The following is a 16,656-nucleotide window of genomic DNA, read 5'->3' as shown; positions in this document are numbered from 1 at the left end:
ACTCTTACCATTCGGGCCTACATATTGCTTTAACGCGACTAGTTTTAGACAAGACTTAAAAATCACATATGTGAGATTATCCGCTATTTACGGGGGAGACCTATGTCTAATGATGATGAATGATGTGAATTTAAACGCTATTATGTTATTGGGACACAATACCTGCATTGATGATGTGGAAGGAAGGAAGACTGAGTTCAGCGCCCCGTCGACATCGAGGTCATTACAGACGGAGCACAAGCTCTGATTAAGTCAAGGATTGGGAAGGAAGTCGGTCGTGCCCTTTCGAAGGAACTGCCCCGGCATTTACCTGAAGCGATTTAGGGAAATCACTTGAAATTCAAATTTGGATGGCCGGATGCGGGTTTGAAGCGTCGCCCTCCCGAATGCGAGTCCAGTGTGCTAACCACTGCGCCACCTCGCTCCCTTTTTCCATAAAGTGTGTAACTCGCTGCTAATGTTCGTATAAAGTACAGCCAAATATTTGTTTCAAATGTTAAACGCCATCTCTTTGGCCCGAGCTGCAGCAGAGTAGCACGCGCGTTGCGAACTCGCCGCGTGGCAGGTAAAGCGTGGCGAGGAGGAGACCAGTATGCTAACTGCATTGATATGCGAAAAATAAATGGATTAGTATTGACTGTCAGTCGCATATAATGATATGATTATTTTTGTAATTATACACGTAGCATCTTTCAGACGAATTTGTAGTTTATCCGCTCAGTCTATTGGACTGTACTGAGTTATAAATTAAACTCGTGGCTTAGCAAGGGAACTGCATATGTTACGTGAACGGTGTCTTAGCAATTGTCTTGAGCTTGGTACTGGTCTTTCCATATGTTCTTTGAGTTACTCTTTCATAAGCTGTACAATGCCATAGATTCGGAGAACTATCGTGATAGTCGCGTTCCTAAGACACGTCCAGGGTAGCCTTTGCGCGCAATCTATGTAGTTCCCAGCCTAGTGGCTCACACCACAAACATTTATAATGGGATTCTGTCTTTGTCTTTTATACTGTGGTGCGCGCATTCGTAGAATCTTACAAGATGTAGGCGTAATTATTTTGTTTGGGCTTATTCGGTTGAATTTTTCAGTTGGCAGCTAATATGAAGATTTAGATTTTGTGCGATTTCCTTGGATATTCTCTGTCGTATGCAGTAATCCCGTCGTGTGGGTTCGCCTACGGTTGTGTTTTTCATCGTCGGTGCGATTGTAATCAATGTCGTCATAAGCTGCTTTTTTGAGAGATATTCTAAACGTGTATGGAAACTAGAACTAGGATTTAAGTGAGCAGAGGAGACAGCATTAAGGACGCATAAATTTCTACCATAAACTATTCCACAAGTATGATTACATAGGTGTCTTAGTACTGGAGGTGTTCGTTAGAAAAAAAAAGTCTGCAAACCGTTCATTGTAGACATAGGCAGTGTGTATCGTGGTCTCATCCCATCATTGTCTCTCTCCAACGTTTCTTGCGAAGGAGCCTGACCAGGGCTTGCCTCACCAGACTGTCCTCGCAGTATTTCGCCAAGCCTTTATCCGCGCCCATTCTGGGTCACGCCCCTAACGTCAGATGGTCAGTTTTTTCAAGAGACCAGTTGTGCATCTGTAGACAATAAGCTCGATTCCAAAATCATAATCTGTCAGTGGTGTGGTATCCACCGCCGCTCATCTTGAGACAGTCAAATAACGCCGGCCGCGGTGGCCGAGCGGTACTAGGCGCTTCAGTCGGGAACCGCGCGACTGCTACGGTCGGAGGTTCGAATCCTGCCTCGGGCATGGATGTGTGTGATGTCCTTAGGTTTAAGTAGTCCTGTTCTACGGGACTGATGGCCTTAGATGTTAAGTCCCATAGTGCTCAGAGCCATTTGAACCATTTGAACAGTCAAATAACGGTTTTTGACGTTCTTGCTGACAAGCGGTTTGTAATCAGGTTCCATGCCTGTGGAATATTGTCTCTGTTGTGCGAATGAGTTCGTGATTTCAGAAAAGACACAGTTCGTAGTAATTAACGAAAAATCAGAAGTTAAGTCTGCGGTTACCGAAGGGAGTGTTTGTTCATTCTCTACTGTTATTAATCTGTATAAACTCTTTAAGAGAGACTCTGACTAGCTCTCAGATTGTTGGCAGGTGATTCTATTGTTTGTCGTCTAAGTAACAAAGAGATCAAAACTAAAAGTAAAATGATTTAGACAAGATATCTGCATCGTGCGAAGAGTTGAAATTGACCCTAAACAGTAAAATGTGAGGTCTTCCACATGAGTGCTAAAAAAAAAAAAAAAAAACCATGAAATTTGTCTTATACGAAAACGGCCACAAATTTAAAGGTTATCGATTCAAGTAGATACCTAGCTATTACATCTACAAATTACTTAAAATGGAACCATCTCTTAGAAAGTATTTTGGGACTCCGATCCAAGGACTGCGTTCACTGGCGGAACAGTAACAAATGTACTAAAGATGCTGCCTGCACTGCACTTGTTCGTCCCTTTCTGGAGTAATGCTGTGCGGTGTGGGACATTACTCGGAAAGTCCTCGGAGGACATCGAAAAAATTCAAAGAATGGCAGTTCGTTAAGTAATATCGGGGAATGGGGTAATTAGTGTCGCAGTTTTGATACGCCAGTTGGTCCACAGCTAGGGGTCTAGTGGCTAGCGTTGCTGCCTCTGGATCACGGGGTTCCGGGTTCGATTCCCGGCTGGGTTGGGGATTTTCTCTGTCCGGCGACTGGGTGTTTGTCTTGCCATCATTTCATCATCATTTGTGACCGTGGCTAGATTGGACTTTGGAAAAATTGGTCTGTGGAACAATTGGGACTATGTACGGGCGCTGATGACGGCGCAGTTGAGCGCCCCACAAACCAGACTTCATCATCGTACACCAGATGCCGTGACAATCATGAAATCAGATGCGTTTTTATGTTCGACGAGATCGTTCCACGAAATTTGAGTCACCCACTTTTCCTCCAAATGGTACAGAAATTAGAGCTCGCACGGAAAGATTTGTGTGCCTTTCTCCCCACGTGCTATTCGAGAGTGGAGCTGTCGAGAAATACTCTTAAAGTGGTTCTATGCATACTGTGCCAAACACTTACGTGTGAATTGTCGAATTGCCGTGTAGAAGTAGATGTGGACAGACGCATTTGACGACAGTCACGTAATTGTTTTAGGAATTAGGAATTTACGAAGGGAGTACGCTGAAAAACCGTGGTACGGCGTACTCCAGGACTGTGTGATGATACCCAAGTCGGAAACTTGAGAGAGAGAGAGAGAGAGAGAGAGAGAGAGAGAGAGAGAGAGAGAGAGAGCGCTAGCTTCACAGTGTCGACGGGTTCTCCAAGCCGTCGCATCCTCCCGGGAGAGAACAGACGCACCTGGCCGGGCATCAGCGACCCTTCGGGCGGAGCGTTTTTGCCTGCTGGAACAGAAAAAGTGTGTCCGGCGGCGGCTGCTGTGAGTCACGGCAGTGGCGTCTCCCACGCCGCACGCCGCGCCTGCGGAGCGCAGCTGTAGCTGTAGCAGCGTACGGTGCGCTCTACCAGCCATGCGGCAAGTCGGCGGCGCGCGTGCTGCTCTGCATCTGCACCGGCCAGAGAGGTGGCGTTTCACACCCGCAACAAATATCTGGCTGTACCTTATACGAGCCTTAACAGCGAGCTACACGCGCTACGGAAAAAGGGAGCGAGGTGGTGCACTGGTTAGCACACTGGACTCGCATTCGGGAGGACGAAATTTCAAACCAGCATCCGGTAATCCTGATTTAGGTTTTGCGTGTTTTCCCTAAATCGCTCCAGGCAAATGCCAAGGTGGTTCTTCGAAAGAGCACGATAGATTTCCTTCCCCATCCTTTTCACCATCCGAGCTTTTCCTCCGTCTCTAATCATCTCTATATCGACGAGACGTTAAACCCACTCTCCCTTCGGAAAAGGGGATGTAGAAATAAGTGACCAGCCGAAGAACACGGTCACTTTTTTCATGAGATAAAAAAAAAGGAAGGCGGTAATCAGGACCGTACAATCTGCCACTGCTCCTCCCTCTTCATTCAGTACGTGCTATATTTTTGAAATGTTTTCTTTCCCTCCGCGCCATCGCATCGCCCCATCCTCCTCCTCACACTGGAAAAATATCTTCGTGAACAATTTTTGCTACGCAGATTTTATATATTTTATTATTTTGTTAGAATATTTAATGAAAATACCATTTTCTTGGAACACACTGCATTAGTGAACTATATCGATACAACAAAATAAGAGTGCCATTGTTGTTGTTGTTGTGGTCTTCAGTCCTGAGACTGGTTTGATCCAGCTCTCCATGCTACTCTATCCTGTGCCAGCTTCTTCATCTCCCAGTACCTACTGCAACCTACATCCTTCTGAATCTGTTTAGTGTATTCATCTCTTGGTCTCCCCCTACGATTTTTACCCTCCACGCTGCCCTCCAATACTAAATTGGTGATCCCTTGATGCCTCAGAACATGTCCTACCAATTACAGTAACATATACAGTAACATATACAGTGCCATTACAGTAAATAAATTACGGAATATACACTCCTGGAAATGGAAAAAAGAACACATTGACACTGGTGTGTCAGACCCAACATACTTGCTCCGGACACTGCGAGAGGGCTGTACAAGCAATGATCACACGCACGGCACAGCGGACACACCAGGAACCGCGGTGTTGGCCGTCGAATGGCGCTAGCCGCGCAACATTTGTGCACCGCCGCCGTCAGTGTCAGCCAGTTTGCCGTGGCATACGGAGCTCCATCGCAGTCTTTAACACTGGTAGCATGCCGCGACAGCGTGGACGTGAACCGTATGTGCAGTTGACGGACTTTGAGCGAGGGCGTATAGTGGGCATGCGGGAGGCCGGGTGGACGTACCGCCGAATTGCTCAACACGTGGGGCGTGAGGTCTCCACAGTACATCGATGTTGTCGCCAGTGGTCGGCGGAAGGTGCACGTGCCCGTCGACCTGAGACCGGACCGCAGCGACGCACGGATGCACGCCAAGACCGTAGGATCCTACGCAGTGCCGTAGGGGACCGCACCGCCACTTCCCAGCAAATTAGGGACACTGTTGCTCCTGGGGTATCGGCGAGGACCATTCGCAACCGTCTCCATGAAGCTGGGCTACGGTCCCGCACACCGTTAGGCCGTCTTCCGCTCACGCCCCAACATCGTGCAGCCCGCCTCCAGTGGTGTCGCGACAGGCGTGAATGGAGGGACGAATGGAGACGTGTCGTCTTCAGCGATGAGAGTCGCTTCTGCCTTGGTGCCAATGATGGTCGTATGCGTGTTTGGCGCCGTGCAGGTGAGCGCCACAATCAGGACTGCATACAACCGAGGCACACAGGGCCAACACCCGGCATCATGGTGTGGGGAGCGATCTCCTACACTGGCCGTACACCACTGGAGATCGTCGAGGGGACACTGAATAGTGCACGGTACATCCAAACCGTCATCGAACCCATCGTTCTACCATTCCTAGACCGGCAAGGGAACTTGCTGTTCCAACAGGACAATGCACGTCTGCATGTATCCCGTGCCACCCAACGTGCTCTAGAAGGTGTAAGTCAACTACCCTGGCCAGCAAGATCTCCGGATCTGTCCCCCATTGAGCATGTTTGGGACTGAATGAAGCGTCATCTCACGCGGTCTGCACGTCCAGCACGAACGCTGGTCGAACTGAGGCGCCAGGTGGAAATGGCATGGCAAGCCGTTCCACAGGACTACATCCAGCATCTCTACGATCGTCTCCATGGGAGAATAGCAGCCTGCATTGCTGCGAAAGGTGGATATACACTGTACTAGTGCCGAAATTGTGCATGCTCTGTTGCCTGTGTCTATGTGCCTGTGGTTCTGTCAGTGTGATCATGTGATGTATCTGACCCCAGGAATGTGTCAATAAAGTTTCCGCTTCCTGGGACAATGAATTCACGGTGTTCTTATTTCAATTTCCAGGAGTGTATATACGAGGGTAATCTCAAAAGTAAGGTCTCGTATTTTTTTTTACAAGTACATAGGCCTGTTAATTTCTACAATGGTTTACATTAGTTTACAGCTTGAACATTTAACTATTTTTCGACATAATCAACATTTCAGTTGATTCGTTTTTGTAGACGCTGTGGCAGTTTTTGTATGCCCATGTCATACCAGCTCGCCGCTATGCTGTTCAGAAAGTTATGAACCTCTTCTTTCACCTCGTCGTCGGAGCTGAATCGCTGGGACCACAATTAACGCTGACAGGTACTGTGAGACTCTGAAAAACGGCCAATTCAGAACTGTAGAAGAGGAATGTTGAGAAAGGGCGTACACATTCTCCATGACAACGATCGCTCACACATCGCTCGGCAAACCGTTGCTCTCCTGCAACAGTTTCAGTGGTACATAGTCACCCATCAAACCTATAGTCCTGACTTGGCTTCCAGTGACTATCACCTGTTCCCTAGGTTATAAGAACATTTGGCCGGAAAGCGATTCAGCTCCACCGACGAGGTGAAAGAAGAGGTTCATAACTTTCTGAACAGCATGGCGGCGCGCTGGTATGACATGGACATACAAAAACTGCCACAGCGTCCACAAAAATGCATCGATAGAAATGTTGATTATGTGCCCGCATCTCGTGGTCGTGCGGTAGCGTTCTCGCTTCCCACGCCCGGGTTCCCGGGTTCGATTCCCGGCGGGGTCAGGGATTTTCTCTGCCTCGTGATGGCTGGGTGTTGTGTGCTGTCCTTAGGTTAGTTAGGTTTAAGTAGTTCTATGTTCTAGGGGACTGATGACCATACATGTTAAGTCCCATAGTGCTCAGAGCCATTTTTGTTGATTATGTCGAAAAATAGCTAAATGTTCAAGCTGTAAACTGATGTAAACCATTGTAGAAATAAACAGGTCCATGTACTTATTAAAAAACAGGAGACCTTACTTTTCGGATTACCCTCGTATATACAAATTGACGTATGTACGTGTATATGTTTCAGATCTCCTCCTTACCAGTGGAGCGAGTTGACCAAACGTTGTACACATCATACCTTACTGCCAAGTAACAACCGCTGTGGGGTTAAAAAGCCAATACATATCAGTTCCGGCCCCCCAGGGGGTCCACAACTCTTTTGTGGATACGTGCGTAGCGAGCACGGGACCCCGAGCTAATGTGGCCTTCCTTCCTTTCCGGGCTGCATACCTTCCCTTTCCGCATCCTTCCCCATCCCTATCTTCGCCCCTCCTCCCCTCACCTCTGGCTCTTTCCTTCCCTTTCTCCCCATCTGGGAGTATGGTATGTGCCTACGTCCGGAGACGGACGCTCGTAAATGTACTGCATTCTTTGCCTTCCTTGCTTTTATGTCTTCTTCCTTCCTTTGTCCTTCTCTGTCTTCTTCCTTCCTTTGTCCTTCTCTGTCTTCTTCCTTCCTTTGTCCTTCTCTTTTCCTTACCTCTTCTCTTTCTCTTTTCTCCGCTGCGGCGTTTGAGACCTCTCTTCCTTCCTTTCCCTTTCTCTTTCTTCCTCCCTGTGCGTGTCTGAAGGCCGACCCACGCCCTCGTGCGTAGCCGGTGACGGGGTAACGCGTAATTCCCCGCCCCGGGTAGACAGGTAGGACACGTACGTACCCCCTGGTAACGGCCAGGCCCAGGGAGGGGTGATTACCCGAGCTGATACCTTCCGAAAATGCCGATTGGTCCCTCCGTCCGTTTGTCGGGAGGTGTGACCTGAGGTGTGAACAATCACCTAAGGCGGGAGTGCCCTCAGAGAGGGCCCCCACAAGGGAGGAGCGCGCCATCGGAGACGCTGGTAATCATGGGGGATTCTTCCGCAATGGTTTCCTCACCTTCCACTAAGTCTGCTCACAAACGTAAGTATACTGAGTCTCAGCCACAGACGATTCTTCCATCGTTGCCACAGTTCCTTGTTGTTTCTCGGTCTGATGAAGGTCACGACTTCTCCACGGTCAACCCTTTCATTATTCAGAAAGGAGTCGACGCAATAGCAGGTCCTGTAAAGTCTTGTTCCAGATTACGGAATGGCACCCTGTTGTTAGAAACACACAGTGCCCTCCAGGCACAAAAATTGCTGCGTACTTCTCTGCTCCACACCTTCCCTGTCCGGGTGGAACCGCACCGTACCTTGAATTCCTCGCGTGGAGTCGTTTATACACGCTCCCTCGATGGATTGTCTGACGAAGAAATTCAGCACTATCTGTCTGACCAGGGCGTAACGGCAGTTCATAGAGTAATGAAACGGGTTGACACGAACATCATTCCAACCCGCACTGTCTTCTTGACATTTGACACAGTTCAACTCCCATCGAAAACCAAAGCAGGCTATGAGATAATTTCCGTTCGCCCTTACGTCCCAAACCCTACGCGTTGCTATCGATGTCAGCGGTTCAATCACACCAGCCAATCCTGTTCCAATCCAGCCAAATGTGTTACGTGTGGCAAGGATGCCCATGAGGGTGCTTGTCCACCTCCCTCCCCTCGCTGCATCAACTGTATGGGTGACCACGCTTCTTCCTCTCGAGAGTGCCCCGTTTTTAAGGACGAGAAGCTCATCCAGGAAATAAGGGTGAAGGAAAAGGTGTCGACCTTTGCTGCTCGAAAATTATTCGCCAGTCGCAAGCCCACCGTGCCTCAGACAGGAAAATACAGCACTGTCCTTGCTTCTCCTCGGCCAACAAAGGAGGCGGCCACGCAGACTTGCGACCTCACCTTTAGTACCACGGTCGTCAGATCGGCCAGCGCAAAGATCGCTCGTTCAACCTCACCACTTTCGCCTGCCCACTCTATGGCTCACCCTTCGTCGGGTTCTGCTACATCTCGAGCCCAAAAGTCGGACGCCAAGTCTTCGAAAAAAGAGCATACTCGTGAAGAGTTTTTACGTACCGCAACTTCCCAACCATCGGTTCTTCCATCTAAACATCATTCTTCCAAGAAGGCTACAAAGAAACCCAGTTCCTCTCCTTCTCCGCCAAGGCGTGCCCCCTCTACAGCACCACCTGGCGGAAATCGCCCTCGGCCATCTTCTGTGTCGCCGAGGCGCACTGCTGGTGGCCGGTCAACCGGCCGATCGCTGGTGGCAGGGACTGCTCCTGACCAACCTATGGATCAGGATCTTCTGCCTTCGGCTGAATGCCATTCCATGCTGTCGGTCGCTAGCTCCGAGCAGTCTTTGAGTTGACAGCAACCTTGGTCACCTTCCTCCATTTTCTTTTCACCCCATGTCCATTATCCACTGGAATATCCGCGGCATTCGAGCCAATCGGGATGAATTGTCGGTCCTCTTACGCTCCTACTCGCCGGTCATCTTCTGTCTTCAGGAAACAAAGCTGCGTCCCCATGACTGCTTTGTTCTCCCTCATTTTCAGTCTGTCCGATATGATCTCCCCTCTGTTGAAGGCTCTCCAGCCCATGGAGGACTCATGATTCTTCTCCGTGATACTCTCCATTATCACCCAATCCCCTTAAACACTTCGTTCCAAGCTTTCGCCGTCCGTCTTTCACTTTCCGGATACACGTTCTCTCTTTGTACTGTATACATTCCATCGTCCACACCAATGGCACGAGCTGATCTCCTTCATCTTCTTGGTCAGCTTCCACCCCCCTATTTGCTGGTTGGGGACTTCAATGCCCACCACCCGCTTTGGGGATCTCCACGCCCTTGTCCACGTGGCTCCGTATTGCTAGACGTCTTCCACCAAGCGGATCTAGTTTGCCTCAACACTGGGGTCCCCACATTTTTGTCTGCCTCCACGACAACCTTATCTCATTTGGACCTTGCGGTCGGTACTGTTCCGCTAGCTCGGCGCTTCGAATGGTTCGCCCTTGATGATACACACTCGAGTGACCACTTTCCCTGTGTCCTCAGACTGCAGCATCAACTGCCATATATGCGCCCGCGACGCTGGAAGTTTGCCCAAGCCGATTGGACACATTTTTCGTCTCTCGCGACATTCGATGACCGTCGCTTTCCCAGCGTCGACGATGAGGTCACACACATTACCGACGTTATCCCCCCCTGCGGGTCCGGGGATTAGAATAGGCCCGAGGTATTCCTGCCTGTCGTAAGAGGCGACTAAAAGGAGTCCATCCCCCTCACGGGGGTAGTTAGCGCCTGCGTCCGGAGACGGACGGTTTCACGACCTATAATCGTGGTCTTTTTGGTTTTTCACTTCTCGTTTCTTCCTTCCTTTTGTTGGTCCCTTTCTTTGCTCTTCTCCCCCTCACTGTCTTCCTTACTCTTTCCCTTGACTTCTCCTTGCCTTCTCATTGCCTTTTTCTCCTTGCCTTCTCATTGCCTTTTTCTCCTTGCCTTCTCATTGCCTTTTTCTCCTTGCCTTCTCATTGCCTTTTTCTCCTTGCCTTCTCATTGCCTTTTTCTCCTTGCCTTCTCATTGCCTTTTTCTCCTTGCCTTCTCATTGCCTTTTTCTCCTTGCCTTCTCATTGCCTTTTTCTCCTTGCCTTCTCATTGCCTCTTTCTCCTTGCCTTCTCATTGCCTTTTTCTCCTTGCCTTCTCATTGCCTTTTTCTCCTTGCCTTCTCATTGCCTTTTTCTCCTTGCCTTCTCATTGCCTTTTTCTCGTTGCCTTCTCATTGCCTTTTTCTCCTTGCCTTCTCATTGCCTTCTACTCCTTGCCTTCTCTGGTCTCCGCCTCGGCGTTTGAGACAGTCTGTCCTCTTTCTCCCTCTCTCTCTTCTTTTTCCTCTTCTTCCTTCCTCCCTGTGCGTGTCTGAAGGCCGACCCACGCGTTCGCACGCGTAGCCGGTGACGGGGTAACGCGTAAGTCCCCGCCCTGGGTAGACATGTAAGGCACGCGCGTACCCCCTGGTAAAGGCCAGGCCCGGGGAGGGGTGATTGCCTGAGCTGATACCTTCTGACCATGCCGATTGGTCCCTCCGTCTGTTTCTCGGGAGGTGTGACCTGAGGTGTAAACATTCACCTAAGGCGGGAGTGCCCTCTGAGAGGGTCCCCACAAGGAAGGAGCGCGCCATCGGAGACGCTGGCAATCATGGGGGATTCCTCCGCAATGGATTCTACTCCATCGCTTTCGACTTCGACCCAAAAACGGAAACGTGACCAGCCAACAGTGACAAAAGTACTACCGCCTGCCCCACAGTTCCTCGTAGTTTCTCGCACTGAGGACGGAAAGGATTTTTCCTCTGTCAACCCTTTTGTTATTCAGAAGGGCGTTGATGCCATAGCCGGATCTGTCAAATCTTGTACCAGGTTGCGTAACGGCACCTTATTACTCGAAACTGAGAGTGCCTTTCAGGCACAAAAACTGCTTCGGGCCACCCTCCTGTACACGTTCCCTGTCCGGGTGGAGGCCCACCGAACTTTGAATTCGTCTCGTGGTGTAGTGTATACTAGCTCCCTACGGATTGACTGACGTGGAGCTTCAATCTTTCCTCGCTGAGCAGGGCGTGACGGCTGTCCATCGGGTCATGAAAAAGGTCAACAACGACCTTGTACCGACCCGGACACTTTTCTTGACCTTCGATAGTGTTAAGCTGCCATCGCGCATCAAGGCGGGCTATGAGGTTATTTCTGTTCGCCCCTATGTCCCGACACCTACGCGCTGCTACCAGTGTCAGCGTTTCAATCACACTCGACAGTCTTGTTCCAATGTGGCTAAATGTGTCACTTGTGGCAGGGATGCCCATGAGGGTGACTGTCCACCTCCGTCTCCTCATTGTGTGAACTGTCAGGGTGACCATGCCGCATCCTCCCGCGACTGTCCTGTCTATAAGGACGAACGTTGCATCCAAGAAATTCGTGTCAAAGAGAAAGTGTCCACCTCGGCTGCTCGCAAGTTATTGGCTAGTAGGAAGCCCACGCTGCTCCCAGCGGGGAAATATAGTACTGTCCTCGCCTCTCCTCGGACTACCCGGGAGGTCGCAACCCAGACATGCGATCTGACCTTCAGCACCACGGTCGTCCGTTCGGCCAGTGCTAAGATCGCGCGGTCGACGTCTCCTCTTCCTCCCATCACACCACAGACACCAGCCACTTCCTCAGCTTCTGCTAAGTCGAAGACCCCGAAGTCAGATGCACGGTCCTTCAAGAAGGAACCATCCCGTGCAGACTTCCTCCGTCCCTCGACCTCCCAGCCTTCGACCGGTACTTCCACCAAACGTCCTTCCAAAAAGGCGCATAGGAAGCACAGTTCTCCTTCTCCGCCACGGCGCATCTCTTCTCCTGCGCCACCCGGCGGTTGCCGCCCCAGGCCGTCATCCGTTTCGCCTGGCCGCATCGCCGGTAGCCGTACATCTGGCCGTTCACCGGCGGAGGAAGCTCCCCCTCCCGGCCATCCTCCCGAGATGGCCGATGACCCTATAGACCCAATGGACGATGACAGTCCGCCTACTGATAGCGGCGGCAGTGCTCGCTCGAAGCCAGGCCCTAAGCGGCCTTCGAGGTGACCCCTTCTCTCATCTTCCTTTTCTTACGATGGCACTTATTCACTGGAATATTCGCAGCATTCGCTCCAACCGAGAGGACTTGAAGTTGCTGCTCCGCTTGCATCGTCCGCTCGTCGTAGCCCTCCAGGAAACGAAGCTACGCCCATGCGATCACATTGCCTTGGCACACTACACCTCTGTGCGTTTTGACCTACCCCCTATGGTAGGAATCCCAGCTCATGGAGGGGTTATGTTGCTGGTCCGGGATGATATTTACTACGATCCCATCACGTTGCACACCGGCCTGCAGACAGTCGCCATCCGCATTACTCTCCCCACTTTTACGTTTTCCTTTTGTACCGTTTACACTCCCTCGTCATCTGCCGTTACCAGGGCAGACATGATGCAACTTATTGCTCAGCTACCTGCACCGTTTTTGTTAACTGGAGACTTCAATGCCCACCATCCCCTTTGGGGTTCTCCAGCCTCCTGCCCGAGGGGCTCCTTGTTAGCAGACCTTTTCAACCAGCTCAATCTTGTCTGCCTTAATACTGGCGCCCCTACTTTTCTTTCGGACACATCTCATACCTATTCCCATTTAGACCTCTCTATATGTACTCCCCAACTTGCACGCCGGTTTGAGTGGTATGCACTTGCTGATACTTATTCGAGCGACCACTTCCCGTGTGTTATCCATCTCCTGCAGCATACTCCCTCTCCGTGCTCCTCTAGTTGGACCATCTCCAAGGCAGACTGGGGGCTCTTTTCTTCCAGGGCGACCTTTCAGGATCAAACCTTCACAAGCTGCGATCGTCAGGTCGCACACCTCACGGAAGTCATTCTCGCTGCTGCTGAATATTCCATCCCTCACCCTACTTCTTCTCCACGTCGCGTACCGGTCCCCTGGTGGACCGCAGCATGTAGAGACGCTTTACGTGCTCGTCGACGTGCTTTACGCACCTTTAAACGCCACCCTACAGTGGCGAATTGTATTAATTATAAACGATTACGTGCTCAGTGTCGTCGTATTATTAACGAAAGCAAGAAAGCCAGCTGGGCTGCTTTCACAAGCACCTTCAACAGTTTTACTCCTTCTTCTGTTGTCTGGGGTAGCCTGCGCCGGCTATCTGGCACTAAGGTCCACTCCCCAGTTTCTGGCTTGAAGGTCGCGAATGAAGTCCTTGTGGCCCCTGAGGCTGTCTCCAATGCCTTCGGCCGCTTTTTCGCCGAGGTTTCGAGCTCCGCTCATTACCACCCTGCCTTCCTCCCCCACAAACAGGCAGAGGAGGCTAGGCCACCTGACTTTTGCTCCTCGAATTGTGAAAGTTATAATGCCCCATTCACCATGCGGGAACTCGAAACCGCACTTGGCCGATCACGGTCCTCCGCTCCAGGGCCTGATTCTATTCATATTCAGATGCTGAAGAACCTTTCTCCTGCGGGTAAAGGTTTTCTTCTTCGTACATACAATCGCATCTGGATTGAGGGACATGTTCCCGCATGCTGGCGCGAGTCTATTGTTGTCCCGATTCCTAAGCCAGGGAAGGACAAGCACTTGCCTTCCAGTTACCGACCTATCTCACTTACCAGCTGTGTCTGTAAAGTGATGGAGCGAATGGTTAACTCTAGATTGGTTTGGCTGCTTGAGTCTCGACGCCTACTTACCAATGTCCAATGTGGATTTCGTAGGCGCCGCTCTGCTGTTGACCATCTGGTTACCTTGTCGACCTTCATTATGAATAACTTCTTGCGGAAGCGCCCGACCGTGGCTGTGTTCTTTGATTTAGAGAAGGCTTACGACACCTGTTGGAGGGCGGGCATTCTCCGCACCATGCATACATGGGGCCTTCGCGGTCGCCTCCCTCTTTTTATTCGTTCCTTTTTAATGGATCGACAGTTCAGGGTACGTGTGGGTTCTGTCCTGTCCGACACCTTTCGCCAGGAGAATGGGGTGCCACAGGGCTCAGTTTTGAGCGTCGCTCTGTTCGCCATCGCGATCAATCCAATAATGGATTGCCTCCCAGCTGATGTATTAGGCTCTCTTTTTGTGGACGATTTTACCATCTATTGCAGCGCGCAGCGTACACGTGTCCTGGAGCGCTGTCTTCAGCGTTCTCTTGACCGTCTTTACTCCTGGAGTGTCGCCAATGGCTTCCGTTTTTCTGCCGAGAAGACGGTCTGTATTAACTTCTGGCGCTACAAAGAGTTTCTCCCACCGTCCTTACGACTTGGTCCCGTTGCTCTCCCAATCGTGGAGACAACCAAATTTTTAGGCCTTACCTTTGACAGGAAACTTAGCTGGTCTCCACATGTGTCATATTTGGCCGCCCGTTGTACCCGTTCTTTAAATGTCCTCCGTGTTCTCAGTGGTATGTCGTGGGGAGCGGATCGAACCGTCCTACTTCGTCTATATCGGTCGATCGTCCGCTCCAAGCTGGATTATGGGAGCTTCGTATACTCCTCTGCACGGCCATCCATCTTACGCCGCCTCAACTCCATACAACATCGTGGTTTACGACTTGCGATCGGAGCATTTTATACCAGTCCCGTAGAGAGTCTTCATGCTGACGCTGGCGAATTGCCACTCACTTACCGGCGCGATATACTGCTTTGTCGGTATGCCTGTCGGCTACTGTCAATGCCCGACCATCCGTCTTATCGTTCCTTTTTTGACGACTCTCTTGACCGTCAATATAGGTTGTATGTCTCTGCCTTGCTACCCCCTGGAGTTCGCTTTCGTCGCCTCCTTCAACACCTTAATTTTTCACTCCCTGCAACCTTTCGAGTGGGCGAGAGCCACACGCCACCTTGGCTCCAGGCTCAGGTCCGCGTTCACCTTGACCTCAGCTCGCTCCCAAAAGAGGTCACCCCCAGTTCGGTCTACCACTCCCGTTTTTTGGAACTTCGTTCGAAGTTCATCACCATGACTTTCATTTATACAGATGGCTCTAAGACCAATGACGGGGTCGGGTGTTCCTTTATAGTCGGGGCACAAAGTTTCCAATACCGGCTCCATGACCATTGTTCGGTCTTCACAGCTGAGCTCTTTGCCCTCTACCAGGCTGTTCTTTACATCTGCCGCCACCGACATTCTGCTTATGTCATCTGCTCAGATTCCCTGAGCGCCATCCAGAGCCTCAGTGATCCGTACCCGGTTCACCCTTTCGTACACCGGATCCAACGCTCTCTTCAGCGGCTGGTGGACGTCGGTCCGCCGGTTAGCTTTATGTGGGTTCCTGGCCATGTCGGTATCCCTGGGAACGAAGCTGCAGATGCCGCAGCCAAGGCTGCGGTCCTCCAGCCTCGGACAGCTTCTTGTTGTGTCCCTTCGTCCGATTTTAGCAGGGTCATTTGTCGGCGCGTTGTGTCGCTGTGGCATGCCGATTGGGCTGCACTTACCGACAACAAGCTTCGGGCCTTAAAACCTCTTCCCGTGGCTTGGACGTCCTCCTCACGCCCTTCTCGGCGGGAGGAGGTCGTTTTAGCAAGGTTAAGGATTGGACACTGCCGGTTCAGCCATCGCCATCTGCTGACGGCTGCGCCGGCGCCGTTCTGCCCATGTGGGCACTTGCTGACGGTTAGACACATTTTAATGTCCTGTCCCGATCTTAACCAACTGCGCCTCGATCTTAACCTGCCTAATACTTTCGATGACATTTTAGCGGATGACCCACGAGCAGCTGCTCGTGTTCTTTGTTTTATCAATTTGACACACCTCGCTAAGGACATTTGATGAAGTTTTTTAATCCTATGCCTGTCAGTCTGTCTTTTATTGTGTTTTTCCTTTTAGTTGTTGTTGTCAACTTGTGGCTCGCGGTTCATTTTTAGAGTAGTCAGGGCGCTAATGACCATTGAAGTTGTGCGCCCTAAAACCACAAAAAAAAAAAAACCGACGTTATCCTTACAGCTGCGGAACGTTCAATACCACGCACCTCCGAATTGCCCCGGCGCCCCCCAGTTCCTTGGTGGAACGAGGCATGCCGTGACGCAATACGTGAGCGGCGACGTGCTCTTCGCATTTTCCGTCACCATCCTACTTTGGCCAACTGTATCCGCTATAAGCAGCTCCGTGCGCGATGCCGTCGCGTCATCCGCGATAGCAAGAAGGCAAGCTGGAAATTCTTTATTAGCTCATTTAACACCTTCACTCCCTCCTCGGAAGTTTGGAGTCGGCTTCGACGGTTCTCCGGCGCGCCTAGTTTCTCCCCGGTTTCTGGGCTCACTGTCGCGCATGATACCTTAGTGGACCCCGTCGCAATTTCT

At 50.8% G+C, this 16,656-nt stretch overlaps 1 protein-coding gene across 1 annotated transcript in view; it reads left to right on the top strand.

Annotated features, from left to right (window-relative positions):
• The first annotated feature begins 3,540 nt into the window (after positions 1 to 3,540).
• Positions 3,541 to 16,656, top strand: part of LOC126150897 (leucine-rich repeat and calponin homology domain-containing protein-like) — a 193,687-nt gene continuing 180,571 nt past the window's right edge. Inside the window, exon 1 of the mRNA XM_049915906.1 lies at positions 3,541 to 3,693. Within this exon, the coding sequence (XP_049771863.1) occupies positions 3,541 to 3,693 (153 nt within the window). The remainder of the gene's footprint in view (positions 3,694 to 16,656) is intronic.

Source organism: Schistocerca cancellata, chromosome 2, assembly GCF_023864275.1.
Source record: "Schistocerca cancellata isolate TAMUIC-IGC-003103 chromosome 2, iqSchCanc2.1, whole genome shotgun sequence".
Classification (NCBI taxonomy): Eukaryota; Metazoa; Arthropoda; class Insecta; order Orthoptera; family Acrididae; genus Schistocerca; species Schistocerca cancellata.
Note: the sequence above shows the minus strand (reverse complement) of the source record. Positions and strands in the feature narration are given on the sequence as shown.